The sequence below is a fragment of the Pelophylax lessonae genome, assembly GCF_965119305.1.
Source record: "Pelophylax lessonae genome assembly, chromosome: 2".
Classification (NCBI taxonomy): Eukaryota; Metazoa; Chordata; class Amphibia; order Anura; family Ranidae; genus Pelophylax; species Pelophylax lessonae.
The window spans coordinates 13163435-13177713 of record NC_138769.1 but is presented as its reverse complement, the minus strand read 5'-3'; the positions used below and the strand labels follow the sequence as shown (position 1 = coordinate 13177713).

The 14279-nt window shown below is 45.5% G+C and overlaps 1 protein-coding gene across 1 annotated transcript in view; it reads left to right on the top strand.

Annotated features, from left to right (window-relative positions):
* The window catches only part of SPAG17 (sperm associated antigen 17), a gene marked incomplete at its 3' end in the record, with an annotated part of 339719 nt that overhangs the window by 236659 nt on the left and 88781 nt on the right, over nucleotides 1-14279 (top strand). Inside the window, exons 15-19 of the mRNA XM_082247915.1 lie at nucleotides 2267-2289; nucleotides 2395-2511; nucleotides 3451-3605; nucleotides 8542-8738; nucleotides 12458-12552. Of these exons, the coding sequence (XP_082104041.1) occupies nucleotides 2267-2289; nucleotides 2395-2511; nucleotides 3451-3605; nucleotides 8542-8738; nucleotides 12458-12552 (587 nt within the window). The remainder of the gene's footprint in view (nucleotides 1-2266; nucleotides 2290-2394; nucleotides 2512-3450; nucleotides 3606-8541; nucleotides 8739-12457; nucleotides 12553-14279) is intronic.

Below are 14279 nucleotides of genomic sequence, written 5' to 3'. Positions count from 1 at the left end.
TAGTGTAGGAGTCAAACAGGCTTAAAAATGATGGAGTGTCCCCACAGATTTTTCACCGATTCCAACGGCAACCATGCAAATCTCCGGTAGATGGAATAGTTCAGAGATTCCCCTTCCACATGGTGGGTGGTAAAACCGAAAAAAATGGAGGGACATAAAGCGTAATATTGCTAAAATCAATTTAATATCAATAAAGCTGATACACTTACAGACATCCGTGAAAGACAGGCATATAAGATGTAAAACAGCTGGGCTGACCAAGTCCTCTTTACATGTTTCGGCATAAATGCCTTTTTCAAAAGATAAAGTCAGCAGGTAGCCAGTGTTCATATATATATAGAGGTAGAATTAATTGGGTACACCTGTAGGAAGTAGGCGGTGGACTGCATGGAAACCGGAAGTAAAACCGGCGTGCGTTCCAAGCCTCACTATGGTATAGCGCCAAAAATGAAGTCTATTAAATCATAAGGGGAAACAGGAAGTGATGAAATGCCTGGAGGGGATGGCATTAGCCATCGTACATCCCAAGCCTCTTTATGAATTGTAAGACAGGAAGTGCTGACATCACATCCTACAGTTGTTGCAGATTTGTCGGCTGCACATCCATGATGCCAATCACCCGTTCCACCACATCCCAAAGGGGCTCTATTGGATGAGATTGTGGTGAGTGTGGAGGCCATTGGAGGACAGTGACCTCATTGTCATGGTGAAGAAACCAGTGGTGAAATGATTGGAGCTTTGTAACATGGTGCATTATCCTGCTGGAAGGAGCCATCAGAAGATGGGGACACTGTAGTCATAATGGGATGGGCATGGTCAGCAACAATACTCAGGTAGAGGGTGGGGTTTAAACCATGCTCAATTGGTACTAAGGGGTACTAGCCTGCACCATGCCCCCCCCCCCCACCATTACACCACCACCACCACCACCAGCCTGCACCATGCCCCCCCTCCTCCCCCACACCATTACACCCCCACCACCAGCCTGCACCATGCCCCCCCCCTCCTCCACACCATTACACCCCCACCACCAGCCTGCACCATGCCCCCCCCCTCCTCCACACCATTACACCCCCACCACCAGCCTGCACCATGCCCCCCCCCTCCTCCCCCACACCATTACACCACCAGCCTGAACCATTACCCCCCCCCACACCATTACACCACCACCACCAGCCTGCACCATGCCCCCCCTCCTCCCCCACACCATTACACCCCCACCACCAGCCTGCACCATGCCCCCCCTCCTCCCCCACACCATTACACCACCAGCCTGAACCATTACCCTCCCCCACACCATTACACCACCACCACCAGCCTAAACTATTACCCCCCCCCCCATTACACCACCAGCCTGAACCATTACCCTCCCCCACACTATTACACGACCACCACCACCCTAAACTATTACCCCCCCCCCCATTACACCACCAGCCTGAACCATTACCCCTCCCCCCCTCCACCATTACACCACCACCCCCACCACCAGCCTGCACCATGCCCCCCCTCCTCCCCCACACCATTACACCACCAGCCTGAACCATTACCCTCCCCCACACCATTACACCACCACCACCAGCCTAAACTATTACCCCCCCCCATTACACCACCAGCCTGAACCATTACCCTCCCCCACACTATTACACCACCACCACCACCCTAAACTATTACCCCCCCCCATTACACCACCAGCCTGAACCATTACCCCTCCCCCCCACACCATTACACCACCACCACCAGCCTGAACCATTACCCCCCTCCTCCCCCACCCCATTACACCCCCCCCTTCCCACCATTACACCACCCCCCCCCCTCCCCACCATTACACCACTCCCACCAGCCTGACCCGGTGATACAAGGCAGGATGGATCCATGCACCAAATTCTGACCCTCCCATCTGAATGGCGCAGCTGAAATCCAGACTCATCAGGCCAGGCAGCGTTTTTACAATCTCCTATTGTCCAAATTTGGTGATCCTGTGCCAATTGTAGCCTCAGTTTCCTGTTCTTAGCTGATAGGAGAGGCACCCGGTGTGGTCTTCTGCTGCTGTAGCCCATCTGCTTTTAGGTTCGATGTGTTGTGTGTTCAGAGATGGTATTCTGCATACCTTGGATGTAATGAGTGATTATTTGAGCCACTGTTGTCTTTCTATCATCTGGAACCAGTCTGCCCATTCTCCTCTGACCTCAACAAGGCATTTCCCTCCACACAACTTCCGCTCACTGGATATTTTCTCTATTTTAAAACCTTTTTGTTTTAAAATAAGGTAAAGTACAATTAAAGAGAAATGTAAAATAAATCCGTATTTAACCGATCTTCTGTAGGCCCCCATATTGTGCAGTTGGATGCTCTCCCGTCCCATATCCTCATAATGGTGCTTTTGTCACCCTTCAGGATGGCGGAGGAAGGGAGGCCCCACAGACCGACCTCACCGACATTCAGAGGACTCGGAGGAGATGTCTCAGTGACTGGTGCTACTCGGAGCACTTCGACCCAACGCTTCTCATACAGGTACACTGTCTGCTGATACCGGCCGTGGTATGGGCAAAAACTATTTCACTTACCGCTAATAATACTACTTACAGCTGGAGTTTAATCTGCTTATATTTTCCCTTTCCTGTTCTAATATTATTATTGTATGCATATATTTATCACTATTTTTATTATTATATAGTAGTCAATAATAATAAATAATAGTCAAAATATTAATAATAGTGAGTAAATAATGTAATTATAAAAATTATGTGTAAATATTAATAATACAACTAGTAATGATTTACTACAGTTACTACTATTACTACTAATAATAATAATAATATCAAAATAATAATAGTGATCAATACATTTAAATATATTCATTATATAATAATTATTATTATTATTTAATGAATATATTTATCATGATAATAATAAATATATTCATTACATAATAATATAATAAATATATTTAAATTTGTTTATCACTATTATTATTTTGATAATATTATTAGTAGTAGTAATAACTGTAGTCAATCATTACTAGTGGTATTATTATTATTATTTATTCATCAATTTTATAATTACATTATTTAATCACTATTATTATTTTGACATGTATTATTATTTACCTACTATATAATAATAATAATAGCGATAAATATATTCATTATATAATAATAATTAATATTGATAAATATAGTTATTAAATAATAGTAATTATTATTATATAATGAATATGATCACTATTATTAATAAGTAGTTAATAATAAATAATAGTCAAAACAATAATAATAGTGATTAAATTAATGTAATTATAAAAATGATGTATAAATAATATTGATACCGCTAGTAATGATATACTACTATCACTGCTATTAAACATCATAATAACATATAAAATATTTACACATACAGTAAAGTACCTAATTCTTGTCCTGGTTTTATTTCCTTTCCCTTCCTTCCCCTCTGTAGGTCTTGCAGGAAGCGGCGGAGTCCTACAGATGTATAGATTCCTATTATCATACCCAGGACAACTCCTTACTTATCATCCTCCACAACCCCATGAACTCGTACCGCCAGAGCCAGGAATCCTGGGACATGGCGCTCCATTCCAACGTCAGCTTCAGGTTGGCCTCCCAGTATTGCTGTCTTCCTTTCTCATTGCTGTCAGGGTCAGGTGGAGCCGTGGTAGGACGTACCATCAGATAGGTCTATACATTAACCTGGTTACTGTAATGGCCACAGAAAAACATATTAGAATGGCGCTGAGACTTCGAAACTATGCAATTAAGCCACAGAAAACTTTTCAACAAGCTCCCTGGCTCCGGTAAGGCAACATACAACATGGCTTTCCACAATTGGTTCCATAGAAATTTAGAAAGTCTTACAGCAATACACCCCCTTGTGGGTCTTTACCAGAGCTCCTGATGTTGAAGACGGGCCTAGAGCACTAACGGCCCCTGGAGCTCTTTGCTGCAGGCCGGTACCAGGTTGCTGCTCTCATGATCTCCCCACTAAGGGGCAAAATAGGACTTGAAGACTACTGTGTGGAGACTGTACATGGGGGATTGACAAAAGAATAGTCAGGTTGAAGCCGGCAACAATCAAGAGAGTAGTGAGGTCAGGAGTTGAGGCAGGTGACAAACAAGAGAGTAGTTCTGTCCAGGTAGGGGTTGAAGCAATAAGTAAAAGAGTAGTCCGGTTCAGGCAGGGGTTGAGGCAGGTGACAAACAAGTGAAAAACTAGGTACCTTCAAGAGTCAAGGCAGGCAGCAATGAAGAGAGTATTGATGTCCAGGAAGGATTCAAGGCAGGTGGCAACAAAGAAAGTAGTCATGTCCAGGTAGGGGTTGAAGCAACAAACAAAAGAGTAATCAGTTTTAGGCAGGAGTTGAGGCAGGTGACAAACACAATAAAAATTAGGTCCTTTCAAGAGTCAAGGCAGGCAGCAATGAAGAGAGTAGTGAGGTCCAAGCAGGAGTTGAGGCAGGTGACAAACAAGAGAGTAGTAAGGTCCAGGAAGGAGTCAAGGCAGGTGGCAACCAAGAAAGTAGTCATGTCCAGGTAGGGGTTGAAGCAACAAACAAAAGAGTAATCAGTTTTAGGCAGGAGTTGAGGCAGGTGACAAACACAAGAAAAATTAGGTCCTTTCAAGAGTCAAGGCAGGCAGCAACGAAGAGAGTAGTGAGGTCCAAGCAGGAGTTGAGGCAGGTGACAAACAAGAGAGTAGTGCGGTCCAAGCAGGAGTCCAGGCAGGCAGCAATCAAGAAAGTAGTCCTGTCCAGGTAGGGGTTGAAGCAATAAGTAAAAGAGTAGTCAGGTTCAGGCAGGGGTTGAGGCAGGTGACAAACACAAGAAACATTAGGTCCTTTCAAGAGTCAAGGCAGGCAGCAATGAAGAGAGTAGTGAGGTCCAAGCAGGAGTTGAGGCAGGTGACAAACAAGAGAGTAGTGAGGTCCAGGAAGGAGTCAAGGCAGGTGGCAACCAAGAAAGTAGTCATGTCCAGGTAGGGGTTGAAGCAACAAACAAAAGAGTAATCAGTTTTAGGCAGGGGTTGTGGCAGGTGACAAACAAGAGAAAAATTAGTTACTTTCAAGAGACAAGGCAGGCAGCAATGAAGGGAGTAATGAGGTCCAACCAGGAGTTGAGACAGGTGACAAAGGAGTCAAGGCAGGCGGCAACCAAGAAATTAGTCATGTCCAGGTAGGGGTTGAAGCAACAAACAAAAGAGTAGTCAGTTTTGGCCCTGGTCTTCAATCTGGAGTCGACAAGGTAGTCACCTAGGTGAAACTTGCCCTGCCTGAAAAGTTGTTTGAAGCGGCTATCAGTGTGGCCAGGGGGGAACGCTGGGTTTCCCAGTACTGGATAAAGCCGAGTGATCTCCCCTTCTGACCTGGAAAAATGGTTGCCCCTATAAGGGGATGGTGTTGTAAACTTCCAAGAGATCTAGGACGTTGCCATGGCAAGCATTGTAGTGGGATATCAGTGCAGGATTGTTCAATCAGTACCCATGGTTTGTGTCCCCCATCTCTGCATCACGTGAGTAGCCTGGCAAGAGGGACTGCCTGGTAGTATTGAAGTGGGTCAGGAAAAGCCATTCCCTCATGAATTTTGGCAATGACCAAATGTGAGTGAGACAGCCATGGGTGCATTTTCGCCCAAAACAAATCTGAGAAAATAACTACGCACTGATTTTAAAAATGAGGTAGGGACTTCTATTGGCAAGGCCTGAAATAGATAGAGTATTCTCAGGATAATGTTTATTTTAAGGATAGCATTCCTATCCATCCATGTATAGGAGCCCTTGTGCCACCTATCTAAATCAGAGGTAAGAGTGCGGAGCAGGGGTGGAAAGTTGGCTACAAAAACTTTATCTACTGAGGAAGTCAGTTTAACCCATAGATATGTCAGATGAGAAGAGGCCCATGGAAAGGAGAATGATGAATGAAGAGCCTGAGCTTATGTATGGGCAAGCGTGATGGTGAGCATTTCAGATTTGTGAACATTGATCTTGAAATTGGAGAGAGTACTATACCATTTGAACTTACATAAGAGGTTTGGTAGCGTGGTTTCCGAAGACGTGATAAAAAGTAACATGTCATCCGCAAAGGTCGCTACTTTATGGTCTGACTGGGCAATTGGAAAGCTCTGAACATCTGCGCTTCTACGTACGTGTTGTAGAAATGGCTCCAGAGTCAAGATAAAAATCAATGGAGACAAAAGGCAACCTTGTCTGGTGCCATTGGACAGTTTAAAGTATGTGGAAGTTGCCTCATTGACTCTGGATTAAGAGAGGTGCATGGAAGCCAGCCAGCCCCCAGTCTGATGTACTCACCCTCCAGTCTGCCACCAACCAAGTAGACCTGTCTCATGATATAAATAAACAACAGGGGATTAGTTGACACGCATTTGCAAACGCATGTGTAAGCTGCAGGGCCACTACACGGCACCCTGTTTTACCTGCAGTCCTAACACTTTTAATTTGAGTGTCTCCACACTGGGAGCACATGGCTGCTAATGGATGGATAGGAGGCAGGTGGGAGGGAGCAGCCCAAACCTCCCCCAACCCACCCCCATCCATGACTGGTCTAGTATCTCAAAACTCTAATAGCGATGTTCTGATACAGGGATGGAGACACTGGGCATACCTGCTGGTGTCTCACCTAAAGTCCCACATAGCCCACATTGTTTATGCCTCATTGACTCTGACAGCTGCTGACGGGGCAGAGTATATAGCATCTATCCATTTACAATAAGCCCACTCCACTTATAGTGGGAGGAAGAACAGAGTGAGCAGCCTGAATATTAATAGGGCTCCAGCCAATCCCTGGGGAGGTGTGCCCAGAAAGCTGTGGAAGAGCTCATAAAAAGTCTGAGGCTTGAGACAGAGAGGCAGATTTCCTGCTGGAGGAGAACCCTGGGAAGGTGCCATCTAGAAAACATTGAGGTCCCAGCTGAGGCTTCAGCTCATGGACCATTTTGCAAAAGCCTAGCCCTGGAGTTCATTTGGGTCTGGAAAATATCAGGAGGGGGTTGGGAGGAAAAATGTCCAGCTGTCCTATGGTGGTGTGAGTTTGTGTCTCCCTCTCTGGAAGGTGCCCTGTGGATACAGGGCTAATACTAGACTATTTTGCACTCTAGGCAAGACCAGTTACTTGCACCCTCCCCCCCAAAAAAAAAATAAAAATAAAAATAAAACAAAAACATTTTTAAAACAGTAGAACATATTAAAACAGCCTGTCGCTCAGGTGACATGGTCCTGCTTTATATCACCTGATATCCAGGGTATATGGAGTCTGGTGGTATGTTGAGCTGGAATTGGGATGACAGAAACCTTGGTCTCTGAGTGTGAAGCCCTGATAATCGCTCTCACATTCTGGGCCTGCTGTGGGGAGTGCTGGGTCTTCCTCTTTGGGGTTCTTCCAGTCAGGAGGCTCCGTGTTGCTACCTGGTACCTTGCCAAGACACAATGCACTTTGGATCATTGATGCTAAGGTCACCACCGTGGCTACATCATCTGCAGAGCAACATCTGGGCTTTCCAGACCTGGTGGAGGAGGATAGCACCCAATAGACCACAGGGTTGAGCGCTCCCCCAGTGCCAGCAGGGTCAAGCTCTGAAGAGAGCCTGCATCAGAGTTACCATCCGTGAATGCGATTGAGACACCGCTACCTACAGCAGTACGCCCAACAGAGGTTAGTGGTTCTCTAGGACTATTGGAGGTACAGCCATCTGCGCTACCCACCAAAGAGTGATGGTGTGTGGGCCTTCAGCATCTTGTGAGGAGCTTGAGGAGGCGTGCCCAACAGCAGCGAGCAGCAGGATGCAGCCTTACGGCGGACTGCGTGGGTAAGCCAGGGGAGTGTTAGGAAGCCAGTGGAAAGTAGGGAAACCAGCGGCCATGGCGAAGCCCTAGGAGGCAGTGCACTCTAGGTGGTTGCCTAGTGGTAGCACCGGCCCTGGGTGAATATCGGAAGAAGGCAACCAATAATCCTGTGACCCTGTGAGTAACTGACCGATGCAGGGGATTAGTGACTGTTTGCAGTTCTATTCTGGTCCATTGGGAAAATGGGAAAAATCCAAATCTCCTGCCAGCATTCGAGAACCTGTGGAACATTTTTGCATAGCTCAGCAAGCTAGAGAGGAGTCCTCAAAGTCTTCAGTTCTGGGTTATTCCATGCTATATTACCCCTTCTAAGTTCTATGTTTCAATAAAACCCCTAAAAAAGACGCTTAGACTGTTTCTTTGAGCCAGTGATTCTGTGAAGAAAATGGCATGTGCCTGGCTGTGTGTGTCTTAACGGGGGGAATAAGGTCAAGTTCACCAGCAGCTCTTTTGAGGGTGTACTACAAACATATAGATGTCCCAGAAGGCATGCAGAATATAGGAGTATGGGGAATGTTTTAAAACTATGAAATATCTTTATTTTATGAATGTTTAAGCTCTCTGTGGAACGTGAGCCTAAAGCAAGGTTTGTTCTACTCCAATTCATCACTGTGACATGTCATCTACATCTACTAAGTATGAATGTTTAACTGACCTGTCTAATTTTTTGCTTGGCAGAAACTATTTGGAGTTAGTGGCCGACTCCATCTCAAACTGGATGCAGGAGGAGGAAGGGAAGTATCAAGAGAGGCTGGAGAGGGAGATGGAGGCTTTGAAACGGGCTCAGGATACACAGGATGGGGGAGCTACCTCCAGGGACGTCTCTCCCAGCAAGAAGAAGGCCAAAAAGTCATCCTCGCCCAAAAAATCAAAAAGTGAGTAAAGCTTTTCTTTAAAAAAATCTCTTCACCCCGCCAATACGTTTTTGCATGTTTTATTCCCTACAAATACAGAAAAATACCTATTGATTTGCCATAAATCCAGTGAGCTCTTAGCTTCCTGTAGTAAACTGACAACAGTGGCTCTAACTGAAATCTCCCAACAGTATTGTCAGCCCTGCCTGCTGGATTAGAAAACTCCTCTCATCCCCTGCCCCTTTCTGTCCTTCTATGCATTGATTTATTTCCAAGCAAAAGAACACTGCTACTTTGGCTCCTAGGAGCTTGGGTGTTGGTAGGACTCCTGGGAGACATAGTTCTGGGGATGCGTCTATATCAAATGGAACTGAGCTCCTAGCAGCTGCCCCTGTAAGAATTTTACACAGGGGGGTAAAACAAAGCCATGGCTCACTAAAGGATCAAAGTAAAAGAAAAAAATGCTGAGGCCTGGTCTAATGGAGGAGAGGGAGGTTTGGGGAGTACATTTGAGTCATGCCTGGATATACTGTACACTGGAGCCTGTTATATTCCAAGAAAAAAATCCCCCACCATTACATTATCAACAGCTTGAACCTCGAGCACAATTCTAGGTGTAACAAGTCAATGGATTCATGATGTGTATCCCAATGTTTGTCCCTCCATCTGCTATTTGCAGTAGAAATTGAAATTCCTCAAGCTGGGCATTGCTTTTCCAACCTTTAGTCATCCAGTGTTGGTGATCCCCCTACAATCTTAAGTCATTCAGTATTGGTGATCCCCCTGGAATTTTCTGTCATCCAGTATTGGTGATCCCCCTGCGGTCTTCAGTCATCCAGTGTTGGTGATCCTCATGAAGTTTTCATTCATCCAGTGTTGGTGATCCTCATGAAGCCATCAGTCATCCAGTGTTGGTGATCCTCATGAAGCCATCAGTCATCCAGTGTTGGTGACCCCCCTTCAATCTTCAGTCCAGTGTTCGTGATCCCCCAGCAGTCGTCAGTCATCCAGTGTTGGTAATCCTGTTGAAGTCTTCAGTCATTCAGTGTTGGTGATTCCCCAGCAGTGTTCAGTCATCCAGTGTTGGTGATCCGCCTGCAATATTTAGGATTGGTAATCCTGTTGAAGTCTTCAGTCATCCAGTGTTGATGAGCCCTTACAGCCTTCAGTCATCTTGTGTTGCTGTCCCCCCAAAAGCTTCAGTCATCCAGAGTTGGTGATTCCCCAGCAGTCTTTAGTCATCTAGTGTTGGTGATCCTTCTACAGCTTTCAGTCATCCAGTGTTGGTGATCCCTCTAGAGCTTTCAGTCATCCAGTGTTAGGTGATCTCTCTACAGCTTTCAGTCATCCAGGGTTGATACCCCTGCAGTCTTCTTCAGTCATCCAGTGTTGGTGATCCCTCTGCAGTCTTTATTCATTCATTATTAGTGATCCCCCTAGAATCTTCAGTCATTCAGTGTTGGTGATCCTCTTGAAGTCTTCAGTCATCCAATCTTGGTGATCCACCAGCAGTCTTCAGTCATTCAGAGTTGGCAATCCCCTGCAATCTTCAGACATCCAGTGTTGGGGATTCCCCAGCAGTCTTCAGTCATCCAGTGTTGGGGATTCCCCAGCAGTCTTCAGTCATCCAGTGTTGGGGATTCCCCTGCAATATTTAGTCATTCAGAGTTGGTGATCCCCTGCAATCTCTAGTCACCCAGTGTTCGTGATCCCCCTACAGCTTTCAGTCATCCAGTGTTGGTGATCCTCCTGTAGTATTCAGTCACCCAGTGTTGGTTATCCTCTTGAAGTCTTCAGTTATCCAGTGTTGATGATCCCCCTGGAATCTTCATTTATCCACAGTTGGTGATCCCTCAGCAGTCTTCAGTCATTCGGAGTTGATGATCCCCTGCAATTTTCAGTCATCCAGAGTTGTTGATCCCCCAGCAGTCTTTAGTCATCCAGTGTTGGTGATCCTCCAGCAGTCTTTAATCATCTAGTGTTGGTGATCCCCCTACGGTCTTCAGTTATCCAGTGTTGGTGATACCCCTACAGCCTTCAGTCATCCAGTGTTGATGATCCCTCTGCAGTATTCAGTCATTTTGTAATGGTAATCCTTTTACAGTCTTCAATCGTCCAGTGTTCCCCCTGGAATCTTCAGTCATTCGGAGTTGGTGATCCCCTGCAATTTTCAGTCATCCAGAGTTGTTGATCCCTCAGCAGTCTTTAGTCATCCAGAGTTGTTGATCCCTCAGCAGTCTTTAGTCATCCAGTGTTGGTGATCCTCCAGCAGTCTTTAGTCATCTAGTGTTGGTGATCCCCCTACAGTCTTCAGTTATCCAGTGTTGGTGATACCCCTACAGCCTTCAGTCATTCAGTGTTGATGATCCCTCTGCAGTATTCAGTAATTTTGTATTGGTAATCCTTTTACAGTCTTCAATCGTCCAGTGTTCCCCCTGGAATCTTCAGTCATTCAGAGTTGGTAATCCCCCAGCAGTCTTCAGTCATTCAGAGTTAAGGATCCCCTGAAATCTTCAGTCATCCAGTGTTGAGGATCCCCCAGCAGTATTCAGTCACCCAGTGTTAGTGATCCCTCTGCAATCTATAGTCATCCAGGATTGGTGATCCCCCTGCAATCTTTAGTCATCCAGTGTCAGTGATCCTCTTGAAGTCTTTAGTCATCCAATGTTGGTGATCCTCTTGACGTTTTCAGTCATCCAGTGTTGGTAGTGGTGATCCCAAAGCAGTCTTTAGTCATTCAGAGTTAGGGATCCCCTGCAATCTTTAGTCATTAGTATTGGTGATCCCCCTGGAATCTTCTGTCAGCCAGTCTTGGTGATCCCCCTACAGCCCTCAGTTATCCAGTGTTGGCGATACCCGTGGAATCTTCAGTCATCCAGTGTTGGTGATCCCCGTGCAATCTTAAGTCATCCAGTGTTGGAGATCCCCCTACAATCTTTAGCCATCCAGTGTTGGGGATCCCCCTGCAATTTGTAGTCATCCAGGTTTGGTGATCCCCCCTACAGCCTTCAGTTATCCAGTGTTTTGTGATCCCCCCCCCAATCTCTTCAGTTATCCAGTGTTGGTGATCCCCCTACAGCCTTAACTTGTCCAGTGTTGGTGATTCCACTAAAATCTTCAGTCATCCAGAGTTGGTGATCCCCCTGCAGTTTTCTGTCCAGTGTTCGAGATCCTCCTACAGCCTTTAGACATCCAACGTTGGTGATTGTCCTACAGTCTCCTTTCCTATTTTTAGCATACAGAAGGGAACCTGGTGCAGTTTCTGTAGCTGTAATACAAAGTTTTCAAGGCTTATTATGTGTGTCCTTCACAGCACTGCTGTAAAAATCCATTATCTGTGCAGCTGTTGACTTCTTGTCAGCCTGAACCAGTTCGGTCTTTGTTCTCTGACCTCTCCCATTAACAAAGTGTTTTCCCGGTGAACACTGACTCGTTGGATGGTTTTGGTTTTGCACCATTCTGGATATTGCAGAGCGGGACAATCCGAAGAGCTCTGCTATTTCTGAGATGCTGCCACACCACATCTGCCAATCATTCCGCAAAGTGACTAATATTACACCTCTTCCCTATCCTATTAGTTGGTCCAGTAACCACAGAACCTCTTCACCATGATTCCATGTTGGGTTATTTGCATTACTAAGATGCCACTCAATGTATATCAGACATAGATTCTTCACAATGTGTACATTACTGTAACTTTTCATAGGAGGACCTATTTGATAAAATTCCTCTCTTTGCAGGTCCTAAGGGCAGCAGATCCAGACCTGGAAGTCAGGATGAAGAAGCACCAACCACAGACACAGCGAACTCCTTAATTCGGGAGGACTCCCTTAAAGTGGGTAGAAGCTTCATTGTTTTATCTTTCTTTATCCTAAACTTTTATCTTCACTCAGAGCTATCACACTAGTTGAAGTCCTATGAATAAAATATAAAAGCTGTAAAATATAATCATCCTTTTTAAGTCATGGCACCCTTAAAATGGTATTAAAATCTAATAGCACCCCTGCCGTAAATGTTACTGACCATCAATGGGAAACCTGAGTCTGAGATTATGCACATAACTGCCTTGAGGAAATTAACTTCACATCAGACGTCACCATCATGTTAAAGCCACTTCCCCTAAACAGACCTCTCGTGTTCTGCTTTTGAGACAGAGAATGGCGATTGACGACAAAGCCCTCAATATCCTTCTCTGCAGCCTCAGCAGCACAGAATGAATGGACAGGAATAGCTCTGTAGAGAAACTTCCCGTTCATTCACAAATGGAAGCATAGTAAACACAGTTTACTATGCCCCAGTTATAATTGAACAGAGTCAGCGATCAGTACGAATCATTGACTCAATTAATTAAGAAAAGAAAGAGGCCGGTAAAGGACACATTTACTGCCCCCCTCCCCTTCCCCACTCTCAAATCCGGAAAGCATGAAGGGGGTGGGGGACCCAGGAGAGAGCTCAGGAGCCCAATCTCGGCAGGAGGTGGATAGGAGAGGCGGCATGTAAAGGAAGCGACCCTCTCCATTTTCCTCCTGCAGCCATTGTAAGGGGATCGGTTCCCCTAAATGCCGTCCCTCCTATCCAGGAGTACAGGGGGGCCGCATAGGGCCGGATCGCAATTGCGACACTCGTACCTACACCCCTGGTCAGTGTGTATAACTGACTCTTTTTTTTAATCAGTTTCCCTTTTGCTAATTGTTTTCCTCAGATGACTGCACATTGTTCTTGGAATCACATTGATTGATAAATTCTTACACACATAGGGGCCCTGCCTTAAGCTGGAGGGTCCCTAGTTTAAATCTTGTGTTTGGAGCTAGGCTGTAGCCAGCCTGAGCTTTTTTTTTTAAATGTTATCTTGGTTTGTTTGGTTCCTACTGGGTTACATATTCGGTATAGTAAGAAGATACAATGTATTGGGTTATGAAATATCTATTATGTCCCAGCCAATGATGTGGGCTGGGGAAGGAAATACAATTTTAAAGAAACCTCCTAGAAGGGTCTTCGCATTCCAGGCTTTGCATGGTGAGGATGTGTGCAGAAGTCCATTCCTTGACCGCCAGGCCCTTTGCCTGAAGGAGGAAACCAAAGCCAAGATGGGTTTTGTCTTCCTAACTGCCTGCCTGGGCCTAGAGTATCTAAAATGGCCAGTGACAAACGCTGAAGAAGCTGGAAAGTAGCCTCCCAGTTGAGCCTATGAGTTTATACTATCCTATGGCAGAGTCCCAAAGAGTCCTACAACGTAGCTGTTGAAGAGGTCAAAAGAGTCTAGACTGACCAATGGCAGAAGGCTAAGATACAGTGATACTGAAAGATATTAGCCCATCCTGGCCCAAAGAATTATTGGAGAAGTCTTCTGTGCAGGGGGATTTTTTTCTGATGGAACCTCAACCATGGCTCCCTAGGACAGTTGAGCCAAAAACATTTTACAAAAGAATGTTGCAGGATCTGAAGTTTGTCTATCTTTTTTTTTTCTTTTTTTTTTTTACCGATGCACACGTCCAGAAAATATGCAGCATCGTTCCGCCTTCCTCTCCACATCTCCAACATCTGTCCTGATGTTTTCTATCA